Source organism: Babylonia areolata, chromosome 7 (genome assembly GCF_041734735.1).
Source record: "Babylonia areolata isolate BAREFJ2019XMU chromosome 7, ASM4173473v1, whole genome shotgun sequence".
NCBI classification, from domain to species: Eukaryota; Metazoa; Mollusca; class Gastropoda; order Neogastropoda; family Buccinidae; genus Babylonia; species Babylonia areolata.
Genome location: NC_134882.1, coordinates 47,267,439 through 47,284,131, shown reverse-complemented (window position 1 = coordinate 47,284,131; position 16,693 = coordinate 47,267,439). Strand labels below are relative to the sequence as shown.

At 42.0% G+C, this 16,693-nt stretch overlaps 1 protein-coding gene across 1 annotated transcript in view; it reads right to left on the bottom strand.

Annotated features, from left to right (window-relative positions):
• Positions 1-13,182, bottom strand: part of LOC143284084 (carbonyl reductase [NADPH] 1-like) — an 18,231-nt gene extending 5,049 nt beyond the window's left edge. The window contains exons 1-6 of the mRNA XM_076590719.1: positions 12,974-13,182; positions 9,317-9,398; positions 4,399-4,577; positions 2,091-2,203; positions 1,309-1,437; positions 261-402 (exon numbers count right to left, since the gene is read on the bottom strand). Of these exons, the coding sequence (XP_076446834.1) occupies positions 261-402; positions 1,309-1,437; positions 2,091-2,203; positions 4,399-4,577; positions 9,317-9,398; positions 12,974-13,000 (672 nt within the window). The 5' untranslated portion in view covers positions 13,001-13,182. The remainder of the gene's footprint in view (positions 1-260; positions 403-1,308; positions 1,438-2,090; positions 2,204-4,398; positions 4,578-9,316; positions 9,399-12,973) is intronic.
• Between the last annotated feature and the right edge of the window lie 3,511 nt (positions 13,183-16,693).

The following is a 16,693-nucleotide window of genomic DNA, read 5'->3' as shown; positions in this document are numbered from 1 at the left end:
AACCTGAAAATAACTAAATCATAACTGAGAGGTATCTGAAATCTTACAATTCATTCTAACTTTTATTGACTTTATTATTCTGTCTGTTCATTGATTATCTATACCTAACACATACCTTCATTTATAATCAGCCAATCATTCACTTCCTAACTGATTCAAAGATTTTTATTTACTTATATATTAATTATTATTCATTTATTCATTTATTCATGTAAACAATGGTTCCATTTTTGTTCCAAAATTTTGAAGTGGATACTTACAGCGTTAACAATGATGTCATCTTTTTTAGCCGCATCTAACTGTCTCTGTTGAACCATGCTCATGACGGTCACCCCAATTTTACTGACACCATACGCCGAGTCTGGCCATCCTGCTGCTTGATGGGAATCTGTCTGTGCCAAACTGCCAACAGAAATAACCATGACAACATGTATCAACAGAACAAATTGTAACTGTGCTTGTTTGAGAGCTACAACTCCCACATTCATTTGCATATATGAGACTGGATTTGCCCATGCGAACATTTTTGCCCCACTGTTAAGACAACCACACTGTTTTTTGGGGTGTGCGTGCTGGAAATGTTTGAGTTTCCATAACCCACTGTATAAACACTGACATGGATTAAAGTATTTTAAAGTGCATATAGGATGTCCCGCAAGTGAACAGATATGAAAAGGCACTAGCAGGTCTGCACCTATGTTGACCTGGGAGACTGGAAAAACCTCCACTCTTATTCCATCATGCACCATGTCTGGGATTCAAACTAAGCACCCTCGGATTGAAACAAAATGTTATCAATCCAACATAAATACAGAAGTTAATGTCTGAGATTTGCTGCGGGTTAACTTATAAAGAATGTCAGCATGGAACTATCCTTTTCATTTGGCAGAAGTAATAAAAAAAAAAATAAAATAAAATAAAAAACTGAAAAAAAATTCAACACAGAAAAAGTTGTATTCACTTTCTAATGTTTTGAATGAAATGTACGAAAAAGGTGTCTTCTTTCATAAAATCATGGTACACATACATAACAAGAATAAATGAAGTATTACTTTTACCCTGTGATAATTTCTGTACAAATAAACTAGCCAACAAAACAATCAAACAGTTAACTAATCAATAATATGACTGGCAAAACTTGATGGATGAATAAACAAGACATAATAATAAATGAAGACAGAAAAAAAAAACCCGAAGAATCAACTAAAAACAGATATCAAGACAAACAAGCAACTGACTGCTTTTTTCCTCCCTGTGCCACCACCCACACACCCTCCTACCTCCCCTCTCCACCCTCAGTCCACCAACCTGACGAATTCGTTCATCAGTTGCTGCAGCCCTTCAATGGTGAGAGCAGGGTCTTTGAAACGTGCCTGGATTTCTTTGCTGCATTTCTTGATGCCCATGTTGGACACGAAGCTGGACACATTGCTCACCCTGCAAAACGAACAGATCACACATAGCAAAGGCACTGTCAGCACGTAAGTCGACATACCTGGTTATCGCAGGCAAATACTGGAGCCAAACCCTGTTTATCAATGCCCCTGATACTGTCTGTTCTTTTTTCTTTTTTTAAAATTTTATTATTAACCCTCTCCACTTTTTCCAAGAATTACATTTTTTGTCACTCCAGTTAGGCCATTAGTGCAGTGTAATCAGTGAAGAATATGTATAAACTTTTGGAAATAATATTGTAATAATCAACTTACCCATCATTTTCCTGAATAATTAATCTCTTGATCAAATTCACAATGACGACAACAACAAACATCCTATTCAGGGTGATATCGTCAAATCCTGGGGACCAGGGTATCCTCTTAAATATGGCCTCATGGCAACCAAACATTGAAAAATCTCCCCACAGATTACTGATACTGGCACTGCAAAATAACGATAATGGGTATTGTTGCATGAAGGAGCTTCAGCATGAGTGCCAGAGTTGTGGGTGTTACCGTCTCTGAGAGGGCCCAGAAAGTGGAACAAAAAAACAAAACAAAAAAAATTAAAACCCCCCAAAAATAAAACAAAATAAGAAGAAAACGATGAAGCTGAAAAAAATCAAAGTAGTAAAAAAGAAAAAAAATGTTTACCTGGCATGAGGCCTGAGAAGAGGGAACAGCTTGTTACACACATTCACTGTTGACGTGAAGTTGGTGTTTATTGTCACTGTCGCCTGCTCTGAGAACGGCGCTGTTGAACTTTGCTGTTTGAACACATTCACATTAAGCCACATCCATTATAATGTTAATGCTCATCTACATCATTTATTACAATGTGAATTATACTCCATGAAGCAACATATATGCTATGCACATATAAAAATGTGAATGCTCCACGGATTAATATGTATGATAAACATACATTTCTTTCTGTTAGTCTGGGCTGTGTACCTCATGAAGCAGCATTTATCCACACAATTAAAAGCAGTTACATATTTAACAATATGAATTTATGAGTTCAACTATACTACATGGAGTTGACAGAACGGATGAAATTTCACAAGGCTGAAATAAAGTAAAATAAAAAAAAAGTTACTCTGTGCCAAGTACTGCTTGAGTTACTTTGTCAAAACTTGCTAACATAGCCAGTAATGAGACAGGTGCAATAGCCGAGTGGTTAAAGCACTGGATTTTCAACCATGGCTGGAATCCCAGACATAGTGCCTTGTAATTACTTCACTGATTCTTGTCCTGTCTATCTTTCAAATTTACTTTCTGTCTACTCACCATCCATTCAACTTCATTCTTCAAATGACAAGCTCACACTGTTCCAAAGATTCGTACAAAAATTCATGGTGAACTTTTCTTTTCTTTTGTTGCACCTAAACAGTGGAATTCACTACCCTCACACCCTAACACCTGCATTCAAATGAGCACTTAAAACACATCTTTTCAAACTGTACTTTTCTCACTGAAACTTTACTGCATATGCTTGCTGCGATCTTATTGCTGGATGTGCTCTTTGTGTTGATTTATATGCATGTGTGATGATTTTGGTGTTGTGATGCTGGTTCTTTGGTGTGTTTTTTTGGGCTATGGTGAATGTGATTGCCTTGTTTTGCTTTATTTGTGCCTGAGTGATTTGAGACTGCGATGGTACCCGCCTTGATTTACATATTTTTATGTCACTTAGTCTTAAATATATATTTCAGCCATTGTCATGTGACACTGTGTTAACTGTGTACATATATTTTTATGTCACCTAGTCTTAAATTTGTATATTCTATTGTAAAGTGCGATGAGCCCCATATGAGATGGGGGTACTGCACTATATAAGCCTGCATTTCATTATTATCATCATGCATATGATGCATACAGAAGATCAAATGCCTGCTTTAATGATCCCATATTCCACATCAGCATTTGGTTGGTTATGGAAACCAGAACATACCCAGCATAGAGAGTCCTCCAAAACATGTCTACATGGTGGGGTAAAAACGGTCATGTATGTAAAAGCCCACTCAAACATGAGTGAACGTGGGAGTTGCAGCCCATGAATGCAGAGGAAGAAGCCTGTGTCATACACTGAATCAGTGAATGGAAGAATAAGAAAATAAAGAGGCACATTGACACAGAAAGCATGCTGGATCAGGTCATCTCTCCAGAGAAATCCACACAAGTTGCAAATAAGATATTGGATGCTTAAACTTTGTGCTAAAAATCTCAAGTTGTCACAAACAGTGGAAGAATTATGATCTGCTTTGTTGAAACTGCAGACTGAGAATAACTCAGACAGTAAACTGCAAGAGACAAAGAAAGCAATGAGGTGTTTAGAAAACAAGCTTTCCAGTGTAAAATTTGTGGCTGATCTGGTAGACAGTAGAAGCAATATATATCTATACAAAGAACAGACTTAATAATTTTCAGAGTGGTTAATAAGGTAGAGGGAGGCTGAAAGGATATGGACAAAGAGTGTGAACAGAAATTAATTAAGAGACTGTGGTTTTCAGACACAGACTGGAGGTCATGTTGAATAGTCAGATACAGATGCTGTGCATCAACTGGGGGCAAAACCTGGCATCATGATCCACACCCACTGAACCATCTGGGAATGAACCAAAGCAGAGACTACAGGTTATCATCAAGTGCTTTCTTTGAAGACATGTCCCACTTAGTGAAATGGAGAACTTTAGGAAGGGCTGGAGAAGAAGAAGAATACCTGAGTACCGTCAACATCAGTTGTATTTTTCTGTTTGTTGAGCTGAAATTTTTTTGTTAGGGATCAGCCATGACTTTTCATGTACACGTCTGTACTTGAGTAACTTTTGCTGTTTGAGTTACTGTGTTATAAACTGAGAGTAACCCAGTAAGAGACTGAAAGAAAGGACTGAGTTTGGAAGGATGCTAAACGGTGTGCATGTGCTTGAACATGAGAATGCGCAGCCACTTGTGAACCAACCTTGAAAGCAATGCCAGCGTTGTTGACCAGCACATCCAGTCCTCCATACTGCTCCTTGAGAAAGTCATGCAGGCGGTCAATGCTTGATTTATCATCAATGTCCAGCTGATGGAACTTGGGGTTCAGACCTTCTGCCTGCAGGGCTTTCATTGCTTCTTGTCCTCGCTCTTCACTTCGGGCTGTGAATCGGACAGAGATAGATTGCTTGTATCCTTGGATTTGAACCCTTATTAGCAGGAAAAGTTAAGTTTACTCCTCTTCCCCACTGGCAATCAACAACACACACACACACATGTACACAAACACACCGCATAGACACACACATACACTTCAAGTTCAAGGCATGCATTTCCTGTTAACTTATTACTTTGTATATTAATTACTTATGGTCAGGTCAGGTCATTAGATCTGCTACTGGTAACCTGTAATCCAGTACAACCTGTTCAGGGTCGGGTTGCCGACGACTAAACCGGCACTTCCACCGCTCCCTTCTGGGACTGGTGAGGCGGGTGGCTAGACACCCTTATGGAGATCCATAAAAGGGCGTCGGCTCAGGAGAGCCACCGACGGCCATCTAGCTCCACTGTGCTGTGTGCATGCCACACGCAGTTGGCCCCCGGGGTGTGTCTACCCATGTATGCGAAGTCTGGATCCGGCAGAATCTGCGGAAGAAACCTATCGGTTCAACGGAGAGGAAGGCGGTTACAGCAACGCACTGTGGAGTGCAGAGAGCAAGATGAGACACCGAAAGGATATCTTGGTCATCCACTGCATCCGTGCTCATCCTCCAGTCGTCTCGACTTAGTCTTGCCACTGGAAATTGGTGGACCCGGACGAGAGAGTGAGGTCGACGTTGCGCAACTCCTCTTCACTTTAAACAAACTCATCGCGCAAGTCATCAGTCATCCAAAATGACCTTTCATCCTTCATCATTTCATCACCCCCAAGTCCTGTGGCGACAGGCGAGCGACGAAACGACAGGTGTGGGTACACTGGCAGTCGCAGCCGCAGACCTGCACGCAGGCGGCTCAGGCCATAGGGTCGTTCTTCGTCGACAGGAGCAGCGATGGAGCTCGGCAGCCGTCTGAGCGTCTGAGCAGCCCTCTTTAGGAATGCACTGCTCACCTCCCTGGCATGAGGAAGGGGCTAGAAAAGGTGCCCTAAAAATTGCCTGCTCCATATCACCCTGGCCAGCATACCGCGGCTGGCGGGGACCCTACATCAGCGGTCGAAACAAAGAGAAAGAAAAGAAAAAAACAAGGATCGTTCCTCTCACCATTGGTGCTTGGAACATAAGGACTCTCCTGGACAGAGATAACGCGGACAGACCCCAAAGGAGAACAGCACTAGTTGCATCCGAACTCGCCAGATACAACATCGACATCGCAGCCTTGAGTGAGACTCGGCTTGCAGGCGAAGGCGAGCTCTGTGAACGGGGATCTGGTTACACCTTCTTCTGGAGTGGACGAGGAAGCAAAGAGCGACGTGAGGCTGGCGTTGGTTTTGCAGTAAAAACAGCACTTGTCAGCAAGCTAGCTGGAATCCCAAAGGGAGTCAACGATAGGCTTATGACCATGAAACTCCCACTGGCATCTGGCCAGAAGCACCTCACCATTGTCAGTGCCTACGCCCCAACCATGACCAACCCGGATGAAGTGAAGGCGAAGTTCTACGAGGACCTTCACTCTGTCATTGCTGCCATCCCTAAAGCAGACAAGCTCATCATTCTTGGGGACTTCAATGCTAGAGTTGGCTCTGACTACATCTCCTGGGATGGAGTGATTGGAAAGCACGGTGTGGGCCACTGCAACCCAAATGGATTGCTTTTGCTTCAGACCTGTGCAGAGCACGAACTGCTGATAACCAACACAGTTTTCTGCCTCCCTACCCGTAACAGGACGTCATGGATGCACCCTCGCTCAAAGCATTGGCATCTCATCGATTATGTCATCGTCAGGAAAAGGGATAGGCAAGATGTACGTGTAACAAAGACCATGTGCGGCGCCGAGTGTTGGACAGACCATCGCCTTGTAGTCTCGAAGCTGAATATTCGAATCCAACCCAAGAGACGCCCCCAAGGCCAGAAGGCTCCAAAACGGCTCAACATCGCTAAGGTGAAAAGCATCACCATCAAACAGTCCTTTGTGGAGCTGCTGGAAGATCGTCTGGAATCCGCCTCTCTGGACAACCAGAATGTGGAGTCTGACTGGAGGACCCTGCGTGAGCTGATCTATAGTACAGCTTCAGAGACCCTTGGACCCATGACCAGAAAGCACAAAGACTGGTTTGATGAAAACTGTGATGAAATCAAGCAGCTTCTGGATGAGAAACGCCGTCTGCATCAAGCCCACCTGAGCAACCCAAAGTCCACATCAAAAAAAGATGCATACAATGCCATCCGCAGGACTGTTCAGCAAAAGTTACGCCAGATGCAGGATAAGTGGCTGAGTGACAAAGCTGATGAGATCCAGGGATATGCTGACAGGCACGATATGAAGAGGTTCTATGATGCCTTAAAAGAAGTCTACGGCCCCACATCCTCAGGATCATCCCCCCTCCTCAGTGCAGATGGGAATACCTTGATCACCGAGAAGGAGAACATTCTCGAACGATGGGCTGAGCACTTCAACAGTGTCTTAAATCGCCCTTCCTCCATAAATGATGAAGCCATAGACCGTCTCCCACAAGTCCCCACCAACGAAGCACTGGACGATCCGCCAACACTTCTTGAGACCCAGAAAGCAATCCGTCTGCTATCCAGTGGCAAAGCACCTGGCTCAGACTCCATACCAGCAGAGGTCTACAAGGATGGAGGCACTGTGCTGACTGAGAAGCTTCATCAGCTGTACTCACTCATGTGGAAAGAAGAGACGATCCCCCAGGATTTCAAAGATGCATCTATCATTCACTTGTACAAGCGAAAGGGGAACCGGCAAGCCTGTGATAACCATCGGGGCATTTCCTTGCTCTCCATCGCAGGCAAGATACTTGCCAGGATCCTACTTAACCGCCTCACAGCACACCTTGACCAAGGTCATTTGCCTGAGAGCCAATGTGGATTCCGGAAAGAGCGCGGAACCACTGACATGGTGTTTGCTGCAAGGCAGCTGCAAGAGAAATGTCAGGAGCAAAATGCTGATCTGTTCTCCACCTATGTCGACCTCACTAAGGCCTTCGACACCGTGAGTAGAGAGGGACTGTGGAAGATCATGGCCAAGTACGGATGCCCTCGGAAATTTATTTCCTTGGTCAGCCAATTCCATGAAGGCATGCAGGCTCGAGTCCAGGACAATGGTGAAACATCTGCTCCTTTTGCTGTCACAAATGGTGTCAAGCAAGGCTGCGTCCTGGCTCCAACGCTGTTCAGCCTCATGTTCTCTGCAATGCTTACTGATGCCTTCAGAGATGGCGATGTTGGAATCGGCCTAAAGTACCGAACAGATGGCAAGCTGTTTAACCTCAGAAGGCTTCAAGCAAAAACGAAGGTCATGACAGACATCATCAGAGACTTTTTGTTTGCTGATGATTGTGCCCTCAACGCTGGATCTGAAGCTGACATGCAACTCAGCGTCGACAAGTTTGCCACTGCCAGCAGGAACTTCGGCCTTACCATCAGCACGAGGAAAACTGAAGTTCTCCATCAGCCAGCCCCAGGGAAACCCTACGTTGAGCCCAACATCACAGTCAACGGTCAGAGACTCAGTGCGGTGGAGCGGTTCACATACCTTGGCAGCACACTGTCACGAAATGCGACCATCGACGATGAAGTGAACGTCAGGATTGCAAGAGCAAGCGCAACTTTTGGTAGACTCAGTGCAAATGTCTGGAACAGAAGAGGCATTAGTCTTGAGACCAAGCTAAAGGTCTACAGAGCAGTAGTTCTCCCCACACTACTGTACGCCTGCGAAACTTGGACAGTGTACCAACGACATGCCAAGAAGCTGAACCACTTCCACACAACATGCCTAAGGAAGCTACTGAACATCAAGTGGCAAGACAAGACACCAGACACAGAGGTGCTCGCAAAAGCCACCCTTCCCAGCATCTTCACCATCCTGATGCAGTCCCAGCTTCGCTGGGCTGGACACGTGGCGCGCATGCCAGACCATCGGCTGCCCAAAAGGCTCTTCTATGGCGAGCTGCAACAAGGGAAGAGATCACACGGAGGTCAGAAGAAGCGCTTCAGAGATACTCTGAAAGTCTCTCTGAAAGCGTTTGATATCAACCCTGACTCCTGGGAGGAATCTGCAGTGGACCGTGACAAATGGCGCGCTGCTGTGCACAAAGGCGCCAGGTTGTGCGAGGCCAGCAGGACTGCTGCAGCTGTTGAGAAGAGGCAGGCCAGAAAGTCACGGGCAAACAAGCTCCCTGACAATGACATGCCTGTCTTTGTCTGCCCCAACTGTCAGCGAACATTTCGTGCGCAGATTGGACTATTCAGCCATCTGCGCACTCACAGATAGATTCATGAGCATCCTTCCCCCCACCCCACCACCACCCTCCCCCCATCCCCCATCCCCCATCTGGATGACAACGATGGTCATCATCGATCTCGATGGACACACCACCACCATATTAATTACTAATATATATATATATCTTAATACTATCACTGTATTTTAATAGAACTTGACATTTCAGACATTCCATATCAAAAGCATGCAAGTAAGAAACAATCAGCAAATTTGACACAACATGTATACTTTCCAAAATCTAAATTGTCTGTCCCTGAATTAAAGTACATGTATACAAGCTATACTCTCCAATAAAATGGCTATCAAAACACATATTCATCTATCAGCCTATAACCAAACACCAGTATCAGAACACAATCCAATCCAATGTCACAGCCTGGGAAATTTTGCACCCCCTCCTCCTCCCCCCCTTTATCCAATGAAGGGATGGCCAAAGTTCTTACCTGTGAGAAATACATCTCCATCAAACTGCTTACACAAGGCTCTCACGATGGCAAACCCAATGCCTTTGTTTGAACCTGTGACCTGCATGGAAAGCCACAACAAAATGAAATATTTTGATACCAAGGCAGGTGTCTAAAACATTCTTAATAACCATTTTAGAATGCACACTGCATATTACATGTGCAAAAATGTTATGTACAGACACAAATCTCTCAGTAATAAATATATATGTGACTGTGCTACACACACACACACACACACACACACACACACACACACACACACACACACATCCAGGCATGCATGCACACACACATTTGTATATGCTTCATTTATCAGCAACAGAAGCCCAAGTGACAGTGCTAACATTCACACACCACACACACACACACACACATACATGCACTGATGCAGGCATGCACACACATATGCTTCATTACTACATTTGACTCCGCAACAGAAACCCTTTCCTTGTCCCTCCAGCACACACAGTGAATACCAAATGCATGATCAAGATGTATGCATCTCTCTCTCTCACATCCCCCCCCCCCCCAGCACACACAAACTGTTGGACTAAGTAAAAAATTTTTTTAAGTTTTAGATGGAATTCAAGAAAGAAGATGAAGTCTTTCACTGCCATAGGCAATTTACATCAACTAGACAGTGCACCGCCTATGCGACTTTGGTTGACATCAAGGGGTCATGTGGAATGCACTGTTTTTCACATGGTAACAAAGCTTGACAGCTGCAGCCAGTTTCCCTGTGCAATTGAACAATGACTAACCTTCGTCCCCCTGGCCTACTTTGAAATAAGTCCATTGGATTTTGTTTTGAGACAGAGCCTGTGACTGAGAGGTTTGAGTCTAGAATATCTGGCACTGAGGAGTGGTTTTTTTTTGTACGGAAACATAGTGGTGAAAGAGTTAATACATTACATATGCAGCACCCAACAGTTTCATCAGTATCTGGTCAGCTCTTGACTTTCCTGCCTCCCAATCTCCCACTTGCATGTTTTCTGTTCCTTTCATATGAATATCAAATGTGTATACACAGTCTTTTTCGCTACGTTTTATAATTTCATTACTATCCAATACTGATATAGTACTCATATGGCACAAACTCCCCATACAATCATAATCATGATAATGGGCTCTGAGTAAGCACCTCACATGAAACAATACACAATCGTGCTTAACGTACCACAGGGGCACTACAGATGAAAAACAAAATAATACATGTATATATATATATATATACACACACACACACACACACACACACACACACACACACACCAAGACAATACTAAAAATTGTAGATATAAGCAATCACAACACACAGACAGTAACACTAACACACACACACACACACACACACACACACACACACACACACACACCACAAAAGTAACAAAATATGCCCTGCACACAGGCATGCACACACACAACACACACAAACACACTTGTGTGAGCGCACAAACACAGTTAACACTCACTCACAGGCACATACACACTATACATGATTACAACAGAGGAAAAAAAATTGGGTGGGTGGGAGGAGGCAGACAAAGCAAATAGCTATGCCATTTCATATTAAAACATCTGACCATCAATGCTTAAAATGTTTCTTCTTTTTGGCAATATTGTGTAAGTTCAAGTGTCTGGGCAAAAACCCCACATGGATTGGAGTGCTTGCTGGCAAAAAACAAAAACAAAACAACCCCCCCCCCCACCCCCCCATCACCTAAAAAAACCCAAAAAACAAACAAGAAACAACAAAACCACACACCAATAAACAAAACAAAAAACAACATAAACAACTCTGGGATGTTCACATTTCCAGTTGGGCCATTCCGGTGATCATAGCGTTCAGGAACACACCAGACTGGCACAGCCCCAACCTTCAACAACTCTTCAGTGGTGGGAGGCGGGCTAAAGGCCAGGAATTCAGTTGAGTTGGAAGTTTATCCAGGCATCGTCAACTCATGTAAAGGCAGCTAGGGAATTGGTATAGAGGAGGCAGATGAGGGGGGAAAGGCATTCCTGGCATCAAACTTTTTGTGTGTGTCATTGTGCCCTAATTAGGCATATTCATAATTATATCCATGTTTCTTTTGACTTTTCAGATGCAGATGGTGGGTACAAAACCAACAGAGGAAAGATCTGGACACCCCAACATCAGTGTTTAACTCTTGAAAGTATGCCTTTTGCAGCAGCCGCTTTTCGGGCAACCACTTTTTGCGGCCAGCCGGAAAGTAATCGTCAAATACAGTGCTGACACTGTTCACTAACTGGGTCACACAGTCAATAGATCTGACAGTGAGACATGCAGACAGTGATCGAACCATCCATGCAGTTAGCAGAGTTTCATTTCAATTTCTGCCACAAAGTGTCAGATAGGCAAACGAGACAGATGGACGGGCGAAATAGCCGAGTTCTTAAGCGTTGGACTTTCAATCTGAGTGTTCGGGGTTCGAATCACGGTAACGGCGCCTGGTGGAGATTTTTTCGATCTCCCAGGTCAACATATGTGCGACCTGCTAGCGCCTGATCCCACTTCGTGTTTATACGCACGCAGAAGATCAAATACGCACGTTAAAGATCCTGTAACCCATGTCAGTGTTCGGTGGGTTACGGAGACACGAAAATACCCAACATGCATGAACCACGACAAAATCATCGGCCAGTCGATGTTGGTCGTGTAACGGAAAGAAGAAAACAGACAGTATCCGAAGCCATCAACGAGCCACATTGACACCCCCCTCTATTTCAAAGGCGAAAAAGCGTGCACTGTACGCATGGTAACCGCAAACAAACAAATCTGAATAAAGGGACGCCACTCTTGCAGTGTCCCGAATTTCGCTTGTGACGCGCGAGGAGTTTCGAAACATTAAAATTGTTTTTCTTTGCGGTAATATCTGTTGCTGACATCTCGGCAAAAGCTTTAGTTAATTTATAGTATCTGACGTTAATTACTGCGACTTTCATTATCTGTACGAAAATAAACAAACAAACCAAAGGAGAAAAACAAACAAACTCTGTGGAATAACCTTTCCAATGGCACCATCGGTAAACGCCTTCAAAAATCACATTGACAAAAAGTTTAAGGACCGTGTATTTTCCACAGAGTTAAATCTTTATTGAGCTGTAGATAAATTTAGTATACACTATGCCTGATTTAAACAAGGGTCTGTTCACAACAAGTGATCCAAAAGCACATAAATGGACACATTATGAGGGCAAAAGGCTTTTAGCCAAACATTTCTGTGATTCTTATTTGTTTCAACTATTTGCTATGCATTAAGTCGGTAAAATGCCAAGTTTAGCATCTTAAAGTATAGCGGCAATTTTTGTGCACATATTAAACGATGTTACCAATAGGCCTAGTAGATGTTGTGACCCATTTTTGGTGGATATCGACTCTTTTTTATTTTGTGCGATACTGTAGGTAGATGCGGATTCAGTCACGATAACGTGCCAAGATCTTGCTTTTTCCGTTTTCTGTTCCAAACGATGGAAATGTAAGAAATATGTGCAATAATTTAGGAAGTTAAAATTGGACATTACCAAAATTTGCTGATGGCGAGTCGGGGTTCAGGATTTACATAACCTTTTTCGTCTCAACTTCACGTCCAAAAGGAAGAAATTATCGCTTACCACAGCCACCTTCTTCGTTGAAGCCATGATATCCGATACTGGGATCAGGCAGTCCTCACACGTACGCCTGCAAATCTACCTCCACACGATTTAGGTAATTGCAGGTTCTGATTTCGACGAAGGCCTCTAACAAAGAGCCAACACTCGCACACGTGTCACCAGTCTGTCAAGGACACGGGCTGTGTCGTTCCTTAAATAGATGCAGCATTTTGCACTCAGCTGTACTCGGTAACTTTCCCCACCACGAGGGCATTTTTAGTACAGTTTTGGTGCAGCTCAGAGCGGGTGTACTTTTTTTTTCTCATGGTGCAGATTGATATCCCAAAATGAGGGACTTTAAAAAAAAAAAAAAAAAAAAAAAAAGCAATGTTCGTTTTGCATTGCAGACAAGAAACAGCTAGTGTTGAGTGGGCTCGTGTTCGTGATGTTGGTCATTTCGCATTTTATCTCTAAAAACAAAACAAAACAATGTTGATTGTTGCCCTGTACAGGAAATAGAAACAAGCCAAGACTCGTGCTACGTGCCATTTCTCACATGTCGGTTTGCACAACACTAAAATTACCGTTAAAATGGGTCCCTGAATCATGCAATCTTAAACCCATTGGAGATACTGAAGCCTGAGTTTTAGGATACTTAGGGTAATAATAGGGTAAGATGCACAGGGTAATGTTGTAGCATGTAAACTGTGGCATGGTTTAATAACCAACGGGGCTGCGGTGTGACCCCGCTCGGGCAAAAGGTCACGAAGTTGGGAAAAATCCACAACGTCGAACGTTGTCAAAATAAGTGTGGTGATCAATATTATGCGGAAATGAATGTGCAGACATTGTTGATTTTTAATAAAGTACTACCACGAAATGAATGTGTACAGTCATTGTTGATATTGAGAAAGTATGCAGTGAGGATGATTGTGCATCGTAATTGTTGGTTTTGATCACATTGAAGAAATGAAAATGTGCACAGTCATTGTTGATTTTGTCTAGGTACTGGGAAGGTGCATGTTTGTGCACAGTCAGTTGATTTTGATAAAGAATACTGTAAGGATGGTTGTGCACACTGACTGTTGGTAATTTTGATTAAGTACTGTGAGGAAATGAATGTGCAGTCATTGTTGATTTTTATAAAGTACTGTAAGGATGATTGTGTAGTCATTGTTGGTTTTGCTAAAGTACTACGTGATGAAATGATTGTGCACAGTCACTGCTGGTAAAACTGACCCTGGTAATTACAGGCCAGTGAGTTTGACGTGTGTAACATGCAAAGTATTTGAATCCATAATACGAGATACAATTGTGGCACATATGTCAAATAATAATCTATACTCCAAGTGTCAGCATGGGTTTAGAAAACACAGATCTTGTATTACCCAGCTCCTAGAGGTAAAGGAAGACTTCACAGACATGATTGATGACGGTTTTAACATTGACATTTTGTACCGTGACTTTAAGAAAGCATTTGACAGTGTCCCTCATCAAAGATTGCTTGTTAAACTGAAGGGATATGGAATAACAGGAAATATTTATAAGTGGATAGATTAGTTCTTATCTGAAAGAGTTCAGAGAGTTAGAGTTAGAGTTTTGAGCGGAATACCCCAAGGAAGCATACTGGGACCTGTTCTATTCACCATCTTTATTAATGACCTTCCAGACATGGTGACAAGCAATTGCAAGATATTTGCAGACGATACAAAACTGTATAACATAAGTAACCACAAGGATATACTACAAAGAGTCATTAACAGACTACAAGACTGGACAAGACAATGGAACCTATATTTTAATGCCGCAAAATGCAAAATCATGCATATAGGTAACAGAAATCCTGAACATGAGTATTATATGGATAGTCAAAAAAGTATAAGCATTACTAAATGTACCGAAGAAATAGACATCGGAGTTATCTTTGACTCAAAATTTACTTTTGAGAAACATATTCATACGGCAATCAATAAAGCAAATAGTATGCTTGGAATTATTAAAAGGACCTTTACTTACCTTGATAAAGAAAATTTCCTTTGTCTATATAAAGCCTTGGTAAGACCACACTTGGAATATGGTAACACTATATGGGGATACCCAAACCGGAAAGGATTGCTAGCATCAATAGAAAGGGTGCAAAGAAGAGCTACAAAATTATTAAGTGAACTAAAAGACATGGATTATGGAGAAAGGCTGAGGCAACTGGACCTTCCATCACTGAAATATAGACGATATAGGGGAGATATGATCCAAGTATACAAAATCATATACAATTTAGATGATCTAAGAGTGGAAGATTTCTTTGAATTTAACACTGTTGAAAAAACACGAAGCTCTAGCAAAGATATATACCCAAAACATACTTGATTAAATGCCAAAACATACACTTTTACTAACTGAGTTATAAAATGGTGGAACCCACTAACAGAACTAACCAAAACAGCACCAACTCTTAACCAATTCAAGAATCTTCTGGGCGCTGATATAAATGTAAAGATAAAAAAGTATGAATATGATGATTAAATTACTCGTAGGAAAATTACCGCATGCAATGCAGACACTACTCAATGTTGACGAAAAAGAAGGGACATCAAAAAGGCCGCGAGGCCTACTTTGTCCCTATTCTATACCTATACCTATACCTATTGCTGATTTTGATAAAGCCCTGTAAGGATGATTGAGCACAGTGGTTAGTTTTGATAAGGTACTGCGAGGAAATGAATGCGCAGTCATTGTTGATTTTGATAAAGTACTGTGAGGAAATGAATTAGCTGTCATTGTTGATTTTGATAAAGTACTGTGAGGAAATGAATCAGCTGTCATTGTTGATTTTGATAAAGTACTGTGAAGGTGATTGTGCACAGTCATTGTTGATTTCGATAATCAACCACCTTATATAATTGTGCAATGGGAAGTGAGAGGTCAGTTAATTTAATGGGCTTTGAAATAGAATGTACTGGACCTGCCCACTTCTCAGAAAGGGTGTAGCAACTGTCAGCATCAGACGTATGTATAGGTTCATGATTAGCATGCATTGAAAGTAAAATTGTCGAATAAATCAATATGTTGATAGTGGCTAATCAACTTGTAGAAGAATAACACGAGACCTTTTTTTTTCTATTTGTAAACACATAGGGCTTATTTTCAAGAGTAGGCGTAAATGCTCATAAAAATAATAACAATAATCTAACTGTGTGTTTGGCATGGTTTTGTACTGCTAGCCAACCAGTCAGCACTGTGGAAAACACCTTTGAGCACAATTTAAAAAATTTTTAAAAATCATTAAAATTTGAATTATATTGACTAATGTATGTTGCAGCTTTACATAAAGTTGATTCAGTGAGCATCTGATGGGTTCTAGACAACAAAGACAAAATAAATCAATTGTCTTCACCATTTACTGACTGTGCTAAACTGACCCAGATTTATATATTCTAAAAAAATGGTCACATAAATTTTACAAGGCCAGCAAAGAAGTATAGTCCAAAGTGAAAACCATAATTTTGTTACAAAATTTCCATGTTCAGTTATCCACTTGGAAATTAACAGAGATTATTTTTCATTGGCATTTGTGTGGCATTGTTTACAAGGCCAGTGAAGAAGTGTACACCAAAATGACAACCATTTGTGATGTCCATGTTAATTCTCCATTTGAAAACCAACACAAATTATTGTTCATTAGCAGTTGTGTGGCAGTTTACAGCAATTCTCCTGAGGTAACCCCAAATGACAAAATGCATT